Below are 21,102 nucleotides of genomic sequence, written 5' to 3'. Positions count from 1 at the left end.
TTTTTTTTTTGCTTGGTATTGGTAGGTCATGGGAGCAGTCACATTTTTTAATTAGTATGATCTTTTTGGCAACCTGAATGGGGCCTGTCTTGGTTCATTCTCATTTCTCGTACCTACCTGGACTGATAGGTAGGTACACTGTATACCAATAGCCATATGGCATTAAGAGTCCTAAACCCAAATCTTTTGCCTGTTTTAGTTAAGACTGTGAAAGAAATAATGACTGCTATTGGAAAGCACATCTTGACTCTGTTTAGGATATATTCGACTTTTCATGGTATCCCAGTACCATTTTGTGAATTATTCTAGGTAGGTGGCTTTGTCTCTTTTACTCTGGAGACCAGAGATTGTGATGAGCTTAAGGTTACACAAGTTCGTAAAGGCCTTAGCACTGAAGATAGACTTGAATTTGGGTCATTTGATCTCTTATATTAGTGCTGTTCCAGGCCCATCCCCTCAGCTTTTTAATCATAGGTAAGAGATCCAACCAGTCCATTCTGAAGGAGATCAGCAGTGGGATTTCTTTGGAAGGAATGATGCTAAAGCTGAAACTCCAGTACCTTGGCCACCTCATGGCGAAAAGTTGACTCACTGGAAAAGACTCTGATTCTGGGAGGGATTGGGGGCAGGAGGAGAAGGGGACGACAGAGGATAAGATGGCTGGATGGCATCACTGACTCGATGGACGTGAGTCTGAGTGAACTCCGGGAATTGGTGATGGATAGGGAGGCCTGGTGTGCTGCAATTCGTGGGTCGCAAAGAGTTGGACATGACTGAGCGACTGAACTGAACTTTGTTACAGTATGTAGCACCACACACAGATCACTACATCTTTAATGAAAATTGTACTTTTCACCAGCTGTTCTTGTGTTCTTTTAATGGATGAGCGAACTTTGCAGTGAAGTTGGTGGTGTTTTTTTGGTTTTTGTGACTTTCTGAATGTCAGGGTGAATAAATTTGTAAAAATAACACATTTATTATCAGTTGATTATCAATTGATTACCTTGATTATCAAGGAATCAAACTGCAGTTAAAGTATTCACTTTAGAGTGCATGATGAATTTTTTTAATGTTTTAGAAGATGGAAATCAGGGTGACTGTGTGACTTCCCAGGTGTACATTTGGGTAGTACTACAGCAGATACTGCAGTTTTATTAAAACAGAACATTTCCTTCACAGTTTATATTGTTCCATTTGGCTTTATAATTTTTGATTAGAAAACAAAACAAATTTGCTTTAAGTATTTTTGTTCTAGGATGTTGGAGATAATAACCTTGTGCTTTAATCTTGGCAGTGGGCATGAGGTTTATGTATTTGGGTTAAGTGAATTGTTATTATTGTCGTTTTTTGCATCAAGGTTTCCTATCAGATAGGACGGCAGCCATTTAGGTATCTAGGAAGTTCAGGACAGGAGTGTATTACTTTGAATGTGTTTTGGGCTGAAATCAGTGTAATAATGATATGTTGAGTATTCTTGAAGAACAAACCGTGGTTTTTCCCTCTTACCAGGAAGTATTTGACAATGCATCTCCTGGAAAGCAAAAAGAAATCCAAGAACCAGATCCCACCTATGAAGAAAAAATGGTATGTTCTAGGTATATGAATAGAGTCATAATAGCTTTTTATTAGGTGATTAAATTTACTAAAGTTGAGGCACAGATATCTAATTTAAATATGTGTACCATGGAGTACTGTAACTTTATCTTACTCTACTTACTTGATTAAAGCAAATGCAGATGTATTTCATGAATTCACGTAATATGTAAATCTGTGGATTATATTAATACTCCTTTTTAGATTTAGCATTGGGAGTGAGATGAGTCAAAGACCAGAGAAGTAACTATTCAAAATGTGTTTATTCTGCATCTGTCTAGCATTGTACTCTACTGTTTATAAAGCGAGTAATGCATGTATAATTTATAATAACATATACAATATATAATGAGCTTCCCAGGTGGTTCAGTGGGTAAAGAATCTATCTGCAATGCAGGAGACACAGATTCGATTGCTGGTTAGGGAACATCCTCTGGAAGAGAGCATGGCAACCCACTCCAGTGATCTTGCCTGGAGAATCTCATGGACAGAGGAGCCGACAGACCATAGGGTTGCGGAGTCTGACATGACTGAAGCAACTGAGCACGCTCTCATGCACATATGCATACAATATATAATACAAAAATATATAGTAATAGTATTTCTTGCCCAACAAAAGAGAATATGACTATTATACTTGCAAAAGATCCAGCTCACATTTCACATCCTCTTGGGAATCTTTATTTTACCATGAGTTAACCAGTACCTACAAAGAGCTTTGAATTTAAGTTTAGATTAAATAATAATGACTAACAGTGAATGAATAGTATGTACTGGCCCTTGTTCTGTGTGCTTTATATAGATTAAACTTAGGTAATTTTTTTTAAATCTTAAAAAGTTAAAGTGTAAGAATATCATCACTGCACAATGCAGTATCCTCCTTAAGAGTGGAAACAGTGTCTTAGTCTCTCTGTCTTCAGCATCCAGAATAGTATCTGGCACATAGAATACTGATTTTAACAAGTATTACGTTCCCCTTGTTCTTTGACTTTCTCATCAATATCAGCAAATATTTTTGAAATTTCTAAAATGGCTTCAAAGTCCTGAAAGTTTGCATATATGTATCTGTATACACATATATAATGTGCATAATGTATATTGTAATATGTAAAGTATAAGTGATGTATTACTCTATATGATTTCTATTATGCTTTGTATGTATAAATTTTGTGTACATCTGTAACTATCCTGTCACCTTTCTTTTCTGTCCCTCTTATTTGAAGAAAAGATGTTTTTCCATTTTTACTTTTCCCATTCATTCTTCTAAACCTTCACAACTTAGATTCTGTCATTAACACTATATTAGTGATTCTCTACTTGATCTTAGCCAAAAGGCTGAGAAGTGATGTACTAGTAACTTTAATGGACAATTCTTTGGCTTAGTTTTAGTTTCATTCTCCTTATTCATACTTGTATTTGACCCCATTGGCCACTCCACAAATTTTTTTCTTGCCTTGAGAGACCTTTTTGCTTTGATGATACCTTATTTATTTGATTATTCATTTGTCCTTCATTACATTTTGAATATTTGTTCTTGGACAGTTAGCCTTGTCACTGGTTTTCATCTGCCACTTTTAAATGAGTACTTCTGAATATTTATCTCTAGCTCAGATGCCTCCAATCATTGTATTTTCATTTGCTTGTTGAACATTTAAATCCCTTTGGTAAGTCTTATTTAGGAGTGTCCGAAGTTGAATTCATTATCTGTTTCCCACACAGTTATTTAGTGTTCTCTCAATGAATGAAAATTTTTCTTAATAAATACCCAAGCTGTTTATAACAGTGTGTCATAGTCTTGGCAGATTTAACTTCATAAATATTTTTTTTATCTTTTACCCGCCACTCTAGTTCATTATTCTTCTGTTGCATGAATTATTTCATTGGCATCTTCATTTGGCTCGTTTCTCATGATCTAGCTTCTTTCTGATCTGTGTTTTTGTAAAGTCTGTGTCACTGATCTGATTATATAATGGAGGTTTTCAGTGGTTCTTTACAATGCTTCTCATCTCCACAGCTCCCTTTATTGCAATTTTTTTCTCACTTCCTACAAATTTTTCAGTCTCCTGCTTTAATTTCCTTTTTCAAAATCATGACCTTGACAAGCAGTTTTCTTCTGAGCAGACTCCTTATTATCTGTTAGATCCTATTCATAGGTAAGTCTTAGAATACCTATGATCCTATTCATAGGTAAGTCAGTGAGAGAATCAGTGAGAGAATTTTGGAAATTATGAAATCTTCTGTAGAGCTTTGGTGAAGTTTATACTTCGTTCTTTAAGGTAGTAGTCTCAGACTTGACCTTGTAGAAGATAACAAAGATTTTGGATATTTCTGATCTAATGGATCGTGAACCACAGTTTGACATCTAGAACCATTAAAGGATCTTGAGCACTAGAGAGGTGTGGTCACCGTGTGCCTTCAGTGTCAAATTGGGCTTCAGTTTTACACTGATGTGATGTTTAGAAATTATGTTTTCATTTAAAAAGCACATTAGACTACCTCTGGTGTTTGCTAGGTAAAATGTTTTGTGATTCATTGTAAAGTTGACATTTTAAACATTTATGGGTAGAGATACTGAGTAACAGGCTTCTCTGTTTATTGAACTCTTGTCTTCTTGTTTCTGCTTATTTAAAATCAAAGTATTGATGTGTCTGTAAAAAATCTGTGGTCTAAAGGCTGTAGATTTCTATTGTTCATTTTTATAAGAACTTGGTTTCAAGGTCTTAAGTTTTTTTGGTCTGCTGTTCTTTTTGTGTGATAATAGGAAACACTCAAAGCCGCAGATGTTAGATATAAAAATAAGAAATGGTATTAAGAACTACATAGGGTTAATGAATATTTCATGAACTTAATAGATGTTTTTCAAGCCTGATGGCTTTTTAAAATTTGTCACAACATTTTTCCCTCTTCTGAATAAGTATACCTGTATTGCAGTGTCTTTATTTTTTTATTTGATATTTTTTCTTCAACTACATTCAAGTATCACTGACACACAGTAGTTTTATGTTTTTAATTCAGTGAGTTTTGGCAAATAGTTGAGGCCGTTTAGACACCGTACAGTCACAATGTAGAACAGTTCTGTCATCCCCCATACATTTGCTCCTGCTCTCATCCCTGACACTTCAGCTCCCCTTTCTGAGAAATCACTACTTAGAATTTCATATAGAAAATCACTGTTTGGAATTTGGATCGTATAGTGTGTAGTTGCATGCTTGCTTGCTTTCACATAGTATCATACTTTTGAATCTCATCTATGTTGTTGCATGTAGCAGGAGTTCCTTTTTATTGCTGAGATTGTTGTATGGAGATGTTGAAATTTTGATTTCTGAATTTGTATTGATACTTTGATAAAATGTGTTTTCATATTTCTTCCAGCAAACTGACCGGGCAAATAGGTTTGAGTATTTATTAAAGCAGACAGAACTGTTTGCACATTTCATTCAGCCTGCTGCTCAGAAGACTCCAACCTCACCTTTGAAGATGAAACCAGGGCGCCCACGAATAAAAAAGGATGAGAAACAGAACTTGCTATCAGTTGGCGAGTGAGTAATAGCTGATACTTAACAGCTGAACCAGACTTATTTTAGATAGTCTTCATTAGAAGCACAAAATCATTTTATTAAAAAAATAGTTATAGTGCTCTTACTTATTTGGCCCAGTTGGCTTGGCAGGATATAGCCATACATGTATAAATAAATAAAAATAGGCATAATGCTTTATTTTTATATAGATTGAGTAGGGAATTCAAATGTTACCTTCTCCTTGGAGTGGAAACAAACGCAAAGGTTAAGTGGCCTACTTAATATCATCTAGAAGGAATTAGAATAATCTGACTTTGAACTTAGATCTGACTTGGGGCATTCTCTAGTCTCCTAAACCACGTACGTGGATTGAGAGTACTGCTGTTATCTGAAGTCTGTGCTTGTTGATAGATAGTATGATGATTTATGTCATGGTAGTCTACTTAAAATTTTTGTTATAAACTTAGTTTCTTTATATAAAAGGAAATGTCAAGTTGTATGATGCCATTGTTAGGTGGTGGTGCAAAATTTGTAAAGTAATTCTTACATGTTGAATTCATAGATTCTTTCTTAGAATTTGTGCTGGTTGGATAACTTAAGATGTTTGGTGGTGGTTTAGTTGCTAAGTTGTGTCCTACTCTTGGGACCATATGAACTGTAGCCTGCCAGGCTCCTTTCTGCCCATGGGGTTTTCCAGGCAAGAATGCTGGAGTGGGTTGCCATTTCCTTCTCCAGGGGATCTTCCCAACCTAGGACTCGAACCTGGGTCTCCTGCATTGCAGGCGTATTCTTTACCAACTGAGCCATGAGGGAAGCCCTAACTAAGATGTTTGGTTAGTAATAATGAATTTAGGGCAACCTCGTTGCTTGAAAGTAACCATTAATTGAAGTAACAAAGCATATACCAACTTTTTCTTTAGTTTAACAACCATAATAATCAGTCATCTTGATAGTATATTATGAAGGAGATTTTATTTAAAAAAAAAAAGAGCAAAGTTAAGTTTCTCTCTTGGTTTATGGAGAGTAACTTGGGGTTGAGGGGTAGATTTTTGAATTAAGTTTTCGTAAGATTGGAATGCAGAGAAACACAAGAAGTAAACACATATGACCAGCAAGAAGGGACTTCCCGGGTAGTCCAGTGGCCAAGACTCCACACCCCTGGTGCAGAGGGCCTGGGGTCCACTCCTGGTCAGGAAACTAGATCCCATATGCCGCACTAAGAGTTTGCGTGCCACAGCAAAGATCAGAGATCCTACGTGCCACAGCCAAGATCCGGTTCGGCCAGATAAATATGAAAAAAAAAAACTACTAAAAAAAAAAGATCCTTGGATTTTTATTGCCTTCACTTTCATTTCTGAGGAATGTTTCTCTATCTGGGAAGGGTGATTATCTTTCCCACAAAGCATGTTGTTTTAATAGAAATCAAGCAATAATTTAGATACAGAGATCACAAGAGTGGAATATAATCTACTGTTTTCTAATTTAAATGAAAGTATTTGTTGAAAGTATACAGGTATAAGTGGAAACTTGAAAACTAGGGAGTAAGTAGTTTTACTAACCTGAGTCCTTTAGAGATTAAGAAATCTGGCAATATTATACCTACAAAAAATTAGTTTTTAAGAGACTGTATCTGACTCTGTTGGGATGTAAAATCTGGGCATGTATATTTAAAAAGCTTCAAGTAATTCTGATGAATCTCTAGTTAAAGAGTCATTGCCTTAAGCCCTAAGTCTCTGTTCTGCAAATTCTGCAGCTTTTGGTGAAAGTTGTAGTTTTTAAAATGTGATTTCTGGGGGAACTATTTTTGGGGTGGGAGCAAAACACTTCACATTAAAATATAAACTATGAGGTTTTTCTTACTGCATATTTCATTGAAATTAGATTATCACATTTATGTTTATCAGGTTCTGGTTAACCTAAGGTATTACTCTATAGTCTTAATTTACATGCCTCTTAAGATACTGTGAAATATTGGTCAGCCTCTTGACTACTATGTTGAAAGCTGGTAATTAAAGCCAAGACTCAAATCGCTTGATTTTATTTTACACTTGGCAGCTATCGACACCGAAGAACAGAGCAAGAAGAAGATGAAGAATTATTAACAGAAAGCTCCAAAGCAACCAATGTTTGCACTCGGTTTGAAGACTCTCCATCATGTATGTTATATATATTTAATTACTTAATCTTTAAAACATCCACTTATAGCCTTTGGTTAATGTTGGGGTTTTTCTTGGCTATAATTTATAAAGGGAATTTTAAGTAATCTTTGAAATTTATTGATTGTGAAATGAACTTCAGATACTTTTTTGGCTAGAAGTGATAGTATATCATTATGATAGTGATGCTGTATTTCAAAAGGGCATAAATCACCATTGTGCTTGATGTTTCCTGAATATATATGTAAAAATGGGAATGGAATTTGCCATATATTTGCCCTAGAGAAGAAAGATGTGTAGGAAAAGGTAGTTATTAAAGACTTTTTGTTACTCATCTCCTGATTTTGTCTTTGTTTTAAAGTTTATATATGGTTTTCCAAAAGAAAACATGGTTAACCAGGTTTAGGTTTTACTTATATATAATCTTGGGTTTCCCAAGTGGCATTAGTGGTAAAGAGTCTGCCTGCCAGTGCAAGAGACTGACCCATGGGTTCGATCCCTGGGTCAGGAGATCCCCTGGAGGAGGGCATGGCAACCACTCTGGTATTCTTGCCTGGAGAGTCCCATGGACAGAGGACAGTCCATGTAGCCGTGTCAGGCTACAGTCCGTGAAGTTGCAGAGTCAGATACAACTGAAGCGACGTAGCATGCTTGCATGTATAATCTTGATTGTCTGGTGGCACAGTTTTTTTTACTGAGCCCAGTAATTTTTTTTTCCCTGATCTTTCTCTTTCTCACTTGATGACAAGTTTGTATGATCATAGTGGTTGTGAGCAAAAGAAAAATTTATAGTAGTACAGGATTTATAATTTGGATTGGATGTTTTAATAATTAACTGTCATCTTGAACTCTTAGCAGACTAAACTTCAAGGAGGATAGGATCTGGTTAGAAATGCATTAGTCTGGTTAAAGTGTGTATCTCCAGATTTTTTTTTTCTTTTGTCTACAGAGTACCCAGTTTTCACTTCTTATTATGAAGCTAGAGGCCAGAGCCAGATTTGTGGTGCAGAGAGAAAGGAAATTTGAAGTATTTGAGTTGACTCTTTCTCACATTATTACAGTGTAACCAGTTTTCCTAGTGTTGACTAACATTTTGTCTCAGAGCAGTGTTTTCAAAAGGGATGGAATATAGAATATACATGTATTTTTTTTTAAGTTGGGTTATTTGTGATCCATATACTTAGTAATTATTCTGGGATGGGAAATGTAAACCCTGAAAGATACCATTTCTCTTTGCCAAAGTAAGGAAGGGTAAAGGAAAAACAATCTTTTATTAATAATTTTTATTTATTTCCCCTTTGTTAAGAGAAAAACACAGGCCCCAGCAAACCTCTGTTTTGGTCATCAGGGAAGGTGAAAACTCTTGGTTAGAAACACTTGCGCTGACATTGAGAAAGGAAATAGGCCGGAGAGTCTCTAGAACCGATACATGATAACATACGGACTGAGCGGCTGGAGGCCTCAGATGCCTTCCGCCATCCGTCGTGTTTCTTGTCTTCCATATCCGTCTGCTCCTTCTCCGCTCCACACCACAGCAGCTACCTTTCCTGACTTGGAACTTGCCACATTCCCGTTCTTAAAATCTAATGAAGAAGGCACAGTCAAAATAAACGTGTGTAGGCCCAAGTTAAATCTCTGAGTGTCAAATGAAGGAGGGGCTGCCCACCTGTATTCTTGTCTTTAAAATGTGCACGTCATTTTTCTTTTGTTCTTAGATGTCAAGTGGGGTAAACTGAGAGATTATCAAGTCCGAGGATTAAATTGGCTCATTTCTTTGTATGAGAATGGCATCAATGGTATCCTTGCAGATGAAATGGTATGTGTTTGATAGCTTTTGTAGAAGTCCATGTTTTATAATTTAAAACCTTGTATACCATTTAGATTTATAAAAGTTAAGACTTGTAAGATATAGTTTATTGATTATACTGTAGACTGTTAGCAAGCTAATCCTGTGTCAGACTAATAATTAGCTCACTTTAGTTGCCTAAGTGGAATCTATATCTATACTTCAATTGTGAGGAATTATTATCTATGAAGGTGTAATAAATTTAAAAATACTACGTTTTGAGAAGCATGTGTTTGGTTGACTTTTCTAATATGATTTGGCCATTTCCCCTCGCTCCCCCCACTTCTCTGAGACACAGGGGGGATTAGTTGGACATCATCAGTAAATATTTTCTCTGTGATGGCACCTTGTAGCGTTCTATCTTGTAAAACATTGTATCTTGTTTACTATTTACTAGTTATATAGTGAATGTTTTAAGTGTCTCTATAGCTACAGTGCTAAGACAATTGCTTGGAGAAAGTAATGGAGTCAGAAGAAATTGGTTCTGGTTCTAGCTCTGCTGGATGACCCTGGGAAAGCTTATATCTGAGCTTTGGGAGGTTGGTAATGGTACATCCTTCACAGACTGGTGAAGGTTAAATGCCGTAACACTTGTCCACTTGACACAGGTCAAGTTTCTGCTATTTGTTAGGTGTATATACAGCTTTTCTTTTAAATGTTTCTGTACCAGTCAGGAAATAATAAATACGGGAGTCTGTTTTGTTCCGTGTTTCATAGCGTTGTGGTTATTGTCTCTTTCAGGGCCTGGGAAAGACGCTTCAAACAATTTCTCTTCTTGGGTACATGAAACACTATCGAAACATTCCTGGTCCTCACATGGTTTTGGTGCCTAAGTCTACGTTACACAACTGGATGAGTGAATTCAAGAGATGGGTGCCAACACTTAGGTCTGTTTGTTTAATAGGCGATAAAGAACAGAGGGTAAGTTTCTCATATTTTGTTACATTGTTGATATTAAAAGAATTTGAATTTAGGTTTGGGGAAAGGGGATAACTAGAGGAGGGATAAAAGAAGAGAAAGGGTCCCAATAATAAGCCTGGTCTTCATAAATATTAGTAATTTGTAAGTGGAATATTATCTTGATGGCTAAGATTCATACTGGGGAGAAAGGAATTGTAGACTGTAGAAAGCTATAAGAATATAGTTTGTTCCGCCTGCTTTTAGGGGGTGGTTATAAAATTGAAGGCTTTATTCCCATTCTAGAGCAATTTCTTCATAATAATGTAAGTAGTAGAAATGTAAATAGTAACTTGACAAGTTGGTATCATATCTATCAAAATAAGTTAAAATATTGATCAGTTGACACATCCTTTTGGCGAGAGGAAATGGAAATAATGAGGGCTTCCCTAGTGGCACAGTGGTAAAGAATCTGCCTGTCTATGCAGGAGACATGGGTTGATCCTTGAGTCAGGAAGATGCCCTGGAGAAGGAAATGGCAACCCACTCCATATTCTTGCCTTGGAGATCCTGTGGACAGAGGAGCCTTGTGGGTTACAGTCCATGGAGTCACAAAATCAGGCAACTTAGCGACTAAAGTAGCACCACCAACAATGGAAATAATTGACACTATTAAGAATATAAAATTTGGATTAAAAAATGGACTCATACTGTATTGAAGGACTGTGTATTAAGTTTTGTTTTCCCTTCATTCCGCTATCAGTATGACTCTAGATTTCTTTTCTCCCTTTTTAGCTACTTCGGGTATTTTAAGTTTCAGAATCCTTACTATGCTTTGAAACCCAGTGGTTTAACCAGGCTTTGCTTTAGTTTCTTCACCTGTAAAATGAGAAAATTCATAGCAATGTCTTAAAAGATGTGTAAACTTAAAATGAATGAAAATGCTTACTGCAAACTAGTCCTTAGTCCTTATCTATGTTTATGTCAGAAAACTCTTTATCCTTTTCTAAACCTGTGTCCAAAAAATTTCAACACTTAGTGGAATTGTGGAAAGAAGACATTTTAAGAATTCGTCTATCAACTTTTGCACCAAATAATTTTGTCAGTTATTTATTACATGGCTGTGACATAGGATTAATGAAGTTACTTTGAGCTAGTTGTAGCTGCTTGTGTACTATAGGAAACTCTTAATTCTTTTTTAGTATTCCGCCCCCCCTCCCGCCCCCTGCCTATGCTCTTGTTATCAATAAATTTAATGTATAGTTTATTTCTGCATGATAGAATTTTTTTTTCTTTTGTTAAACAGGCTGCTTTTGTCAGAGACGTTTTGTTACCAGGAGAATGGGATGTATGTGTAACTTCTTATGAAATGCTTATTAAAGAGAAGTCTGTTTTCAAAAAATTTAACTGGAGGTACTTAGTTATTGATGAAGCTCACAGGATCAAAAATGAAAAATCCAAGGTAATTTGATATTTAGATTTGAAAATCATTTGTGCCTTCATTTAGAATTTGATCCATATGCAGACTATTCATTCTAATGATGAATTTGGTTCTTTCAGTTGTCAGAAATAGTGAGGGAATTCAAGACTACAAATCGACTATTATTAACTGGAACACCTCTTCAAAACAACTTGCATGAACTTTGGTCACTTCTTAATTTTTTGTTACCAGATGTCTTTAATTCAGCTGATGTAAGTACTTCTTACTATTTTCTGGTTGGAGTAGTTTTTTGATAATTAATATTTTTGTAATAGAACTGGCCTGCTTCAAGAAACATACGAACTTATATAGAAAGAGATGAGAATTTCGGTTACCAGAGGTGGGAACCAGGGGAGAAGCAGAACTGGATGAAGGCAGTTAAAGGGTGCAGAGTTTATTGTACTTTTTTACCTTCTACTTACAAGATTATTAAGTATTTAAGATGTGCAGCATGATAAATGTAACACTGCTGCATGTTGGATATGAAGATTGTTAAGAGTAAATAATGACTAAAAGTAAATAACAGTAAATCCTGAAGTTCTCTTAATATTTTTTCTGTTTATCAAAAATGGTATATCTGTATTAAATGATGGATGTTCTTTAAACATTGTCATTGCGCTGTACACTTCAAACCTCATCCAGAGCTGTCAGTTTATCTCGGTAAAACCAAAAAAATTAAAGGATTTGGCCTACCTTTTCGTACTGCTTGAGATAATCGTCACTTTTCACACTTTTAGGTAGTTAGCTGCCTGTAACCTACCAAGTTTCGTTTGCATCCTGAGAATTTACTTTTGTGCCTTTGATTTCAGTCTCATTTTTGAAGTCATGGCTTGTTTTCTCTGGAATGTCATAAATTCACATTCTTATTGGGTGGTCACGTTGGCGTGACACTGCTCTAGGTGGACTGCTTAAGTTCTTAAGGTGGTGCTCAGGTATTCCCCAAGGGAATCTGGGGACTTCTGTTGCCTGAGTTTTAAGTCCCCAGGATGGCCTCTTCCCAGGATGGCCTTCAAATTTGGTGAAGTCTGTCTAGCCATATTTTCTATGGTCTAACAAGCATAGAGACTAATCCTTACCTTTGATAGGTTATTTGTGGTGATAGAAATGGTTAATTAATTGAACTCTTGGTTGTATTTAGCAAAATGTACATTATGTCGACAGTCTATTCAATTAGTAATTTTGGTTTTCTGTCAGGCTCGACTTCATTTTTGAACCTTTGCTCCCATTTCTGGAGTGTGTGTGTGTGTGTGTGTGTGTGTGTGTGTGTGTGTGTGGCTTTGAAGAGCTTATTCAAATAAGTTCCCAAAAGGTGTTAATTTTGATTGGGTGTGTTGTGTAAGGATCATTTTAAGAGTAGATTTTATTATTTTTACATTTTAAAGTTTTTTTGAGAAGATTGTATTATTGAAAGGCAATTTAATCAGTGTCAGCTAGCTACTTTAGTTCTGTTTTTAATGCTTGAACAATAGAAGTGGGTGGGTCCACATGCACGGTGGTCTTAGCAAACCGTAAAGTGGTTTTAACTTAAGATTTTCTGAAACTGAAGCATATTTTTTTTTCAGGAATATTGATTTTCATATCTACAAAACTGTCTCCAATTATTTTCTGTTCACTTTGAAACTTGTCATCTTGGTGTTTAGGAAATACATGATTCTAAAATGAATTGCTAACAATAACACACATTAAAAGGAACTGAATGATTTTTGCAGTTCACAGTTCAAATATTAAAGTAATTTAGAAGTTGTTATATGCTATATAACCTAGCATAATAAGGTATTTGCAGTTACTATTATGGCTGTGAATTTGAGCGAACCGGGAGGTAGTGAAGGCCAGGAGGCTTGTGCTGCCAACCATGGGATCAAAAAGAGTTGGACATGCCTTAGCGACTGAACACACATAAAGGTAATCTTAATGTATTTTTTGTTTGTTAATCTAGGACTTCGATTCCTGGTTTGATACAAATAATTGCCTTGGGGATCAAAAGCTAGTTGAGAGGCTTCATATGGTAAGTGTTTTGGAGTAGGGTTAAAAAAGCATGTTTCTAATGGGAAAAATGATACAGATTAGTAGATTATTTTTCTGTTAACAAAAAGCACAGTGGCTTTAGAGTCATATCTGTTTGAATCTGCCCACTTTAGTACTTATTCTTATGATGCGAGGAGGTGGTAATGTATAGCAGTTTTAGTCTTAGAGCCTAGGGTGAAATTCTAACTTAGTGAATTAATTAATTAATCCCTTAGGGTTAACATACAGTGGGGGGAAGAAGAGTTGCCTAAGAACTTAAATATGAATAAGTTTTGGAAGCTTTAGTTCTGTTTACCTGCCCTAGGAGAATCTAACAGATTTGCTTCCGAACGGCTAAAGGTCCATCTGTTGTTCTTAAATCAATTGATTGTGTACAAGCAACTGCTAATAGTGCAGTGTGAGCAGAGTTGATGTTTTTGCTGTGAAATACAGCTTTGTTCCTTGCTGTGAAGATTCACAAGTGAAAGTTGGTAGGAAGATAGAAATTTCTCTAACAGACCCCAGGTTATAATACCCTGACCAGCCGGATAGAGCATGTAAGCATGACATACAAGGCCTTTCATGACCTAACTCAGGGTTTCTCAACTTGTGTTGACATGTTGGTGCAGTTTTTGGAGGATGGGGAAGGTGGTTCTCTTGTTCAGTAGCAGCATCCTGGACACTTCTGCTCACTCTGTGCCAGTAGTATGCCCTCATTTGTGACAGTCAGAAATGTTTCAAGGCCCTAGAAACATGTCCTGTGGGACAGAATCTCTCCTCCAAAGAGTTAATGTTTCTGTTAATAGTGTTCTCCAACTTCTGTCTCACTTCTTAGTCAAGCTTTACTTTGCTAAAATTGCTGACGCCACTGTCAGTTTTCTGTAACCACTGTGCTCATTTCAGTGTCTTTGCTTATCTTTTCTTCCACATCTAGTATTCTCTTTCTTGCCTTTATGAATAGTACTTCAGCCAAGACTCGGTGGCAATGTCACCTTCTCCATGAGTACCCAGGCCGAGGCCAGCCTAGAGACTCCTCTCTAGCCTGTCTTTAATAATCCAACATTCTAACATTGTGGGACTTTGCACAGGCTACTGAAATGACCCCCTTACGAACGCTTTCCCTCTGGATTGTAAGCACAAAGGCAGGATGTGTCTTACATTTACCTTTGTATCCCTAGCGTCATGCCTGGCTCAAAGTGCATATTCAATTAAGGGGAAAATTTTAAAAACTTTGGAGTGTTCAGATATTTGTATGTAAATTAATTTTAAGGTTCTCGAAAATTCTGTGTACTGAGATTGTATTTTGTACATATTTGAAGATAATGGTCTCCTAGACACCTTGTTTCATTTTAGATGGCGTTTAAGCATGTAAGCACTCAATTTAGATGTATTTGTTCAGAGGGTTGTGGGGTATGTATGTGGAGACTTTGCTTAATAAATAGATAGGTACATGTAGGTAAAGCATACTAAAGCACAACAGAATACCGGTTTTGGCATTTGTTTATTTTACTTAGCTAGCAGCATGAAGATGCTTCTCAAATCAGGGGGTACAGGTCCGGTAGCTGCCTCGCCACGCTGTCCTGAGATTCCCACCATAGCTCCTGTGTCTTGTAATGAAAGAGTGTGTTCACAATCATATGGTGTATTTGGGCATGAGAGAATTCTTTAAATGAGTTTTCTTTAGTTGCAAAAAATCCCACACCAAAGCCTAACTTGTGTATATTTTTAATACCCCCAAAATTTATGAGTTGGCTGAGTGAGTTCTTTGCTGGATTTACCCAGCTGCATGTACATGGATAGTTCTGGAAGAGGGCCAGGGGGGCTGAAGGTCCTCGCTCACATGGCTGGCAGTTGGTGCCAGCTTTTGGTTGGGCTCCACTAGCTTCCTTATGTGATGATATTCGAGTGTTGCTTATTGTTTTTCTCATCAACTTTTGTTGTTTGATCACATTTTTATAAGCTAGTGGTAAATAGAACAAAGGAAGGTAAAAATAAAAGGATATCTTTTGCTTTATAGCTGTCTTACAATTATTTTATGAAAATTAATTACCTATATACAATAGGGGTATGCCTCACAAATATAATATTGTGTAAAAAAAACAGATGTAAATTGGGCATATACTATGAGTCTTTGTATATAAATAAAGTTAAAAACCATCAAAACTGATGTATGATGTTAAAAACTGAATATTGCTTACCTTTGGAAAGGAAGGTGGGGGGATAGTGACTGGGAAGGTTACAGAAGGATTTATGGGATGTTATGTTTATCTAGAAGATGGTTACATGGCTATGTTTACTTGATTAAAATGTATTGAGCTATGTATTTACAGTGTGTATACTTTATATTTGTCTACTTCCATAAGAAAAAGATAAATTAGGGAACCGTAACCACGATGACATCATAATGTGGACATAGCCTTTTCTTAAGTAGTTTTAAATTTGAAAGGCAGTGAATGTTGAAAATATCATCTTTAAAATTTACTGTTGTTTTTTACACTTTATGACAAGTGTATCAAGTGTTTACTTATTATATTGAACAGTCATCTTAACATACTCTTTAGGAAGTCTGTAATAATAAATTATGTATTTGGAAGGGAGAAGTCCTAAGAATCTTTTGATATTCAAGAAGGCACATTTCTGTGTATTTAATGGACGCTTTTGAGATCCTGAAATATTACTTATGTTACCAATAAGGTCATCTCCATTTCTTTCTGCTCTTTTAAGGTTTTGCGTCCATTCCTCCTTCGTCGAATTAAGGCTGATGTTGAAAAGAGTTTACCTCCAAAGAAGGAAGTAAAAATCTATGTGGGTCTTAGCAAAATGCAAAGGGAATGGTATGTGTTTTGAGATGTTTTTGAAATAATTCTTAATTCTTCACTAACTTTCATTTGTATTTTGCTTTTGTACTTGTATTGTCAAGGAATTCAGTTTGCTGGTTTGCACTCAGCCTGAACAGTTTCCCAGATGTAGAACCTAGGACTTCCTAATCAAATTTATGATACAAAGTATTTGTTAAAGATGAAAGAATCAGCTTGGGAAGTTTAAGAATTCAAAAGTTGGCATTTAACAGAGATGGATATAAAGTCCTCTACATGGGTTTTTAAAAAAGAAACTGGTGGCTCAGACGTGAGACATGTGGTTAACCTGCTGGGTCATAAATACTGGCCCATGGGCTCATGCTAGTCCCTGATAAAGTCGGAGATGGTAGAGGTCTGAGAAAACTTAAGTGCGCTCTCCTATCTCAGAACGCTGTATTTATTTAGTTTATAAGTCCATTTTGAGCTGATGTTTTATTTTAGGCAAGATTAAAATGTCCTTTTGTGAAATTGCAGTAATGACACATGATAGCTATTTTAAAAGCCCCTAAATAGAACATACTAAGAAAGGTGAAAACCTTGTAAATTTCTGTTATTTTTGTTTTTTCTGTTTTCCTTTTTTAAAAGTTTTATGGGTGTATGAATCTTAGAAACTGCTGGCTTAAGTGTTCAGAGGAGGGAAATAATTAGCCACTCTGTTCTTACTGCATCTCAAGTATGTTCAGTTCAGTGCTCAGCATTGATAAGTATTATTTCAAGGGGCTGGAGTTGTTGGTAAAAGGACAGAAAAGATAAAAGTCAAAGAAATGGGCAAAAGGTAGCCCTTTCTAAATGTCCTCAAAAATTTTGAAAGGTCTTAATAGAGTAGCAAAGAGTTCGGCTTGTCTTATATGGCTCTAAAATACAGAATTAAGACATGAATCAGTGCTGAGGTAAAGCAAATTTTTTTTTAGTTTATAACCACATTGGTGAATTTTACATTAGAATTGTGCTGGAAAGGTCTGCCTTGAATATTTTGTGCCTACTAATTGGAGTTGTTAAGCATAGATGGCTTTGGTTATTTAAGTTGTTCCTCAGAGGATTCAGGGTCCTGAAACTTCGGTATTTGGAAAGATTACTCTTTCCTTTAGGATAATGTCTTAACTTTTTAGTGTATACAGTCAAGGCTTTTCATAATCCAACCTTAGCTTAACTACCCGCTTCTCTCCCCTCAGCCCATGTACTTTAACTTACATTTAAAGCTGTTGTATTAATTGTGTTTTCATCATCATGCCTATGCTCTCATAATTCTTGTTTCCTACCCAAATGCTGCCCTGGCCACATTGAATAGTAATGGAATAGTAGCATTTTTCTTTTGGGAAAATTATGTTTAAAACTGACTTTTAAAGTTTGGCTTTATTACTTAAAAATGTTGTATCAGTATAGTTTTGTTTCAGTTCATCCAAAGAAGGTGAATTTACTCTTTTGGGACTCTAAACCCAAGTGTTATAGGTGCACATTAGAACACTGAGGGTGGGGAAGGGGAAGGCAGTAAAGAGAAACAAGAAAAAAGAAGTTCGGGTGATACGCTTCTAAGCGCACATTAGAAGTTGATGGGTTGTTTCGTATGGGTATTCTGGGGTTGAGATGCGATTAAGTATATAAAATGGCAGGGACCCATCCAGGAACATTTGAGCCATCAACGTTTTTCTTTAAAATGTTTTTCTTTTCACTAGGTATACTCGGATATTAATGAAGGATATAGATATACTGAACTCTGCAGGGAAGATGGACAAAATGCGGCTGCTGAACATTCTGATGCAGTTGCGGAAATGCTGTAACCACCCCTATCTCTTTGATGGGGCTGAACCGGGTCCACCTTACACAACGGACATGCATCTGGTTACCAACAGTGGCAAAATGGTGGTGTTAGACAAACTGCTCCCTAAATTAAAAGAACAAGGTACCTCTGTTACTGGTATCAAACGGAGAAGTAGTGGAAACTTTTAAGATTCTGATGTTAAAGTGAGGGAGCTCCCCTGCATTGGCACTTTGTAAAGTTGAAGTTTGGGACATTGAAACACTCCTATCCATTAATCTGAGCCTCACACCCCACCCTGCCAACCTCCCAATTTTAAGCCTCAAATTTTTTAGAAAGCAAGCTGTAGTTAGGGCAGTCAAACTCACTGGATTTTGAGGGAAAATTCTCATTTTCTGTACACTCCTAGAAATACCATTTTTTTGGTTATAATATGCTAAGAGTGCCCTTCCCACTCATAGACAGTTCACAGAGCCTTTAATAGACAGTGGTGGTGTGTTCAGGCTGGTGGTCTTCAGTTATTTATGTGTATTTTTAATTTAATTAAACATTATATACATGGACCCAAAACAATTTTATTCATAATATGCTGACTTTTTGTATGAAAATGTGTGTGTGTACAGGTTTGTTTAAAGTACATGAGTGTAGAGCGAGTTTAGCATAAAGCCAGCTTCAGCAACTGTCAGCTAGTGGCAAAGCTTGTCTTCATCTGTACTGTTCCTATTTCCTCCTTTCAGACTCCTGAACCATATCCCAGATATCAAGGCATTTCATGAACAAATTATGCATTCTATAAAATGAAGTACACAGGCTTCAAATTTCTCCATTTGTGTTTCTCTGTATATTTTGATAAGAATGATAATAGTACCAGTAGATGACTCTGTTTTAGGATATTGACTGTTGAAAACATTGTTAGAGTTGTCAGTGAATTTGTTTTCTTTTTATACCTTTCTTGGGAAATGTATTTTCTAAAATGCTTTCCTTGAAAGTTGAATAATTGAAGAAACTTAAGTGTGCCGGGAAGGGTGGCAAGAACTTGCTAGGAGACTCCTGAGCATCCTTGCGCATTTAGGGCATGAGAACGTGGAACACGAGCAGAGTATCAGCTTCAGATTCTGAGACAAGGCAGTTTCATAATTATTTTCCAAAGTGATCCACTAGTCATCTTATATCCTACTGAAGGCATTGTGCAGCTGGCTAAAGAAATGGAAGAATTGGAAATTTGCATTGTGGCCTAAATGAAGGATGATGGTGCAGGTGTTAGGCACACCTGGATGGTCCTTCCATCTGGAGTGGGTCTTCAGAACTTGCGTAAAGTCAGGGTACTTGGTGTGTGTCAAGGGATGCCTGGGCCTTGTACAGGGAAGGGTGGTTGTAGTGGAGGGTTATTTTTAAGTATGTGGGATATAAAGATGTCTTTGGGATGGCAAGATTTCCCAGGCCAGAGGCAGATAGCCTTTCTTGTTTACCTTAGTGTGTTTTATAAATACTACCCTTTTAACTGTTTGTGCCTTGATGGGAAAAATGTGGGGAGTGACTGACTTAAATAATAAACAATGTGTAGTTTTATCCTTGTTAACTACATTACCTGGAATTAAGGGGTAATTGGTTAGTCTTGGTTTTGGTTAGTTGTAAATTTAAATAAATTTTTTTTTACTTCTGAAGCTTCTGACAATGGTCTGTTACATTTGCCAACAGGTTCACGAGTACTGATCTTCAGTCAGATGACCAGGGTATTGGATATTTTGGAAGATTATTGCATGTGGAGGAATTATGAGTACTGTAGGTTGGATGGACAGACACCCCATGATGAGAGACAAGTGAGTAAAAATCTGGGGAGGGGAGATTACAAAATTATCAGATAAAATACTTTTCTAACTTTTATTTTATGTCATTAGGAGTCCATCAATGCGTACAATGAACCAAACAGCACAAAGTTTGTTTTTATGTTAAGCACACGAGCTGGTGGTCTTGGCATCAATCTTGCTACTGCTGATGTTGTGATTTTGTATGACTCAGATTGGAATCCCCAAGTAGATCTTCAGGCTATGGTAAGAGATAACAGATACACTCTGTGCTTAATAGATGTTTCAGTTAAAGTGAGCTAATGGGCAGTCTACAAATGTCAGTGACTGAATCCAATAGAATTGTATTTTTTCTGACCTAATAGTTCACTGAGGGTGTTTTGCAGGTGATCATCCATCTAAATCAGGGTATTTCCATCTTATATCTGCCATGTCTTAGGACCTTAGAGTCCTGTTACATCCTTTCCATCAGGAGAGAAAACTGGGGATTGCCCAGGGAATTTTTCATGGGTCAGAACTGACAGTGTCCCCACTGTGATTGGCCGGCACTCAGTCACATAGTGTGACTTACTGCATAGGAGTGGGCAACTGATAGTGCAGTATTGTGTCCTGGGAGGCACGGTGAGCAGGTTTGGGGAGCTGCTAATGCCTGCCACACGTGATGTTTTAAAGTCTTAGGCCCATGCATCTTGAGTATCTTGGCCAGATCAAGAGAATCGTTCTTATGTTGAGAAAACTTACGGATCTATAGAGTAATAGAAAAACATAAAAGTTTGTACGTTGGTACTGCTAATAACTTAGCCTGTGGTGTTTATATCTCTTCTTGTTGGCAACTTTCATCCTGCGACTCTTTGTAAAGGTGGCTGGGAAAATTGATCAATTAGAAATAGGGATGCTTTATAAGAATGTGTTTTCTGAACTTAACAGAAGTGAAACAGAAAATGGAATTCAGATTAGTTTGACTTCTTATATGTAGTCGATTGGGTACTGTTTAGACTAGGATTTTTATATTGTTTGTGGAGTTTGTTTATATCACTTTTTCTCCCTAAATATAGTGAAAATTTAGATTTGATTTAGTAGAAAAACATTTTGAATTTAAACTTAAAAAAATATTTTAAAAATAGTTTCATTTTTATACTTAAAGATTATAATTTTGTCTGTGTGGTCTGAAGACATTATGTGTATTTTA

At 36.4% G+C, this 21,102-nt stretch overlaps 1 protein-coding gene across 1 annotated transcript in view; it reads left to right on the top strand.

Annotated features, from left to right (window-relative positions):
* The window catches only part of SMARCA5 (SWI/SNF related, matrix associated, actin dependent regulator of chromatin, subfamily a, member 5), a 35,527-nt gene that overhangs the window by 2,717 nt on the left and 11,708 nt on the right, over window positions 1-21,102 (top strand). Inside the window, exons 2-13 of the mRNA XM_052654313.1 lie at window positions 1,510-1,584; window positions 4,966-5,132; window positions 7,167-7,267; window positions 8,983-9,083; window positions 9,855-10,034; window positions 11,317-11,472; window positions 11,571-11,702; window positions 13,427-13,495; window positions 16,219-16,328; window positions 18,026-18,252; window positions 19,807-19,928; window positions 20,007-20,159. Of these exons, the coding sequence (XP_052510273.1) occupies window positions 1,510-1,584; window positions 4,966-5,132; window positions 7,167-7,267; window positions 8,983-9,083; window positions 9,855-10,034; window positions 11,317-11,472; window positions 11,571-11,702; window positions 13,427-13,495; window positions 16,219-16,328; window positions 18,026-18,252; window positions 19,807-19,928; window positions 20,007-20,159 (1,593 nt within the window). The remainder of the gene's footprint in view (window positions 1-1,509; window positions 1,585-4,965; window positions 5,133-7,166; window positions 7,268-8,982; window positions 9,084-9,854; window positions 10,035-11,316; window positions 11,473-11,570; window positions 11,703-13,426; window positions 13,496-16,218; window positions 16,329-18,025; window positions 18,253-19,806; window positions 19,929-20,006; window positions 20,160-21,102) is intronic.

The sequence above is a fragment of the Budorcas taxicolor genome, chromosome 17 (genome assembly GCF_023091745.1).
Source record: "Budorcas taxicolor isolate Tak-1 chromosome 17, Takin1.1, whole genome shotgun sequence".
Classification (NCBI taxonomy): domain Eukaryota; kingdom Metazoa; phylum Chordata; class Mammalia; order Artiodactyla; family Bovidae; genus Budorcas; species Budorcas taxicolor.
The sequence above is the reverse complement of the archived record's forward strand: the minus strand, read 5'-3'. Positions and strand labels throughout refer to the sequence as shown.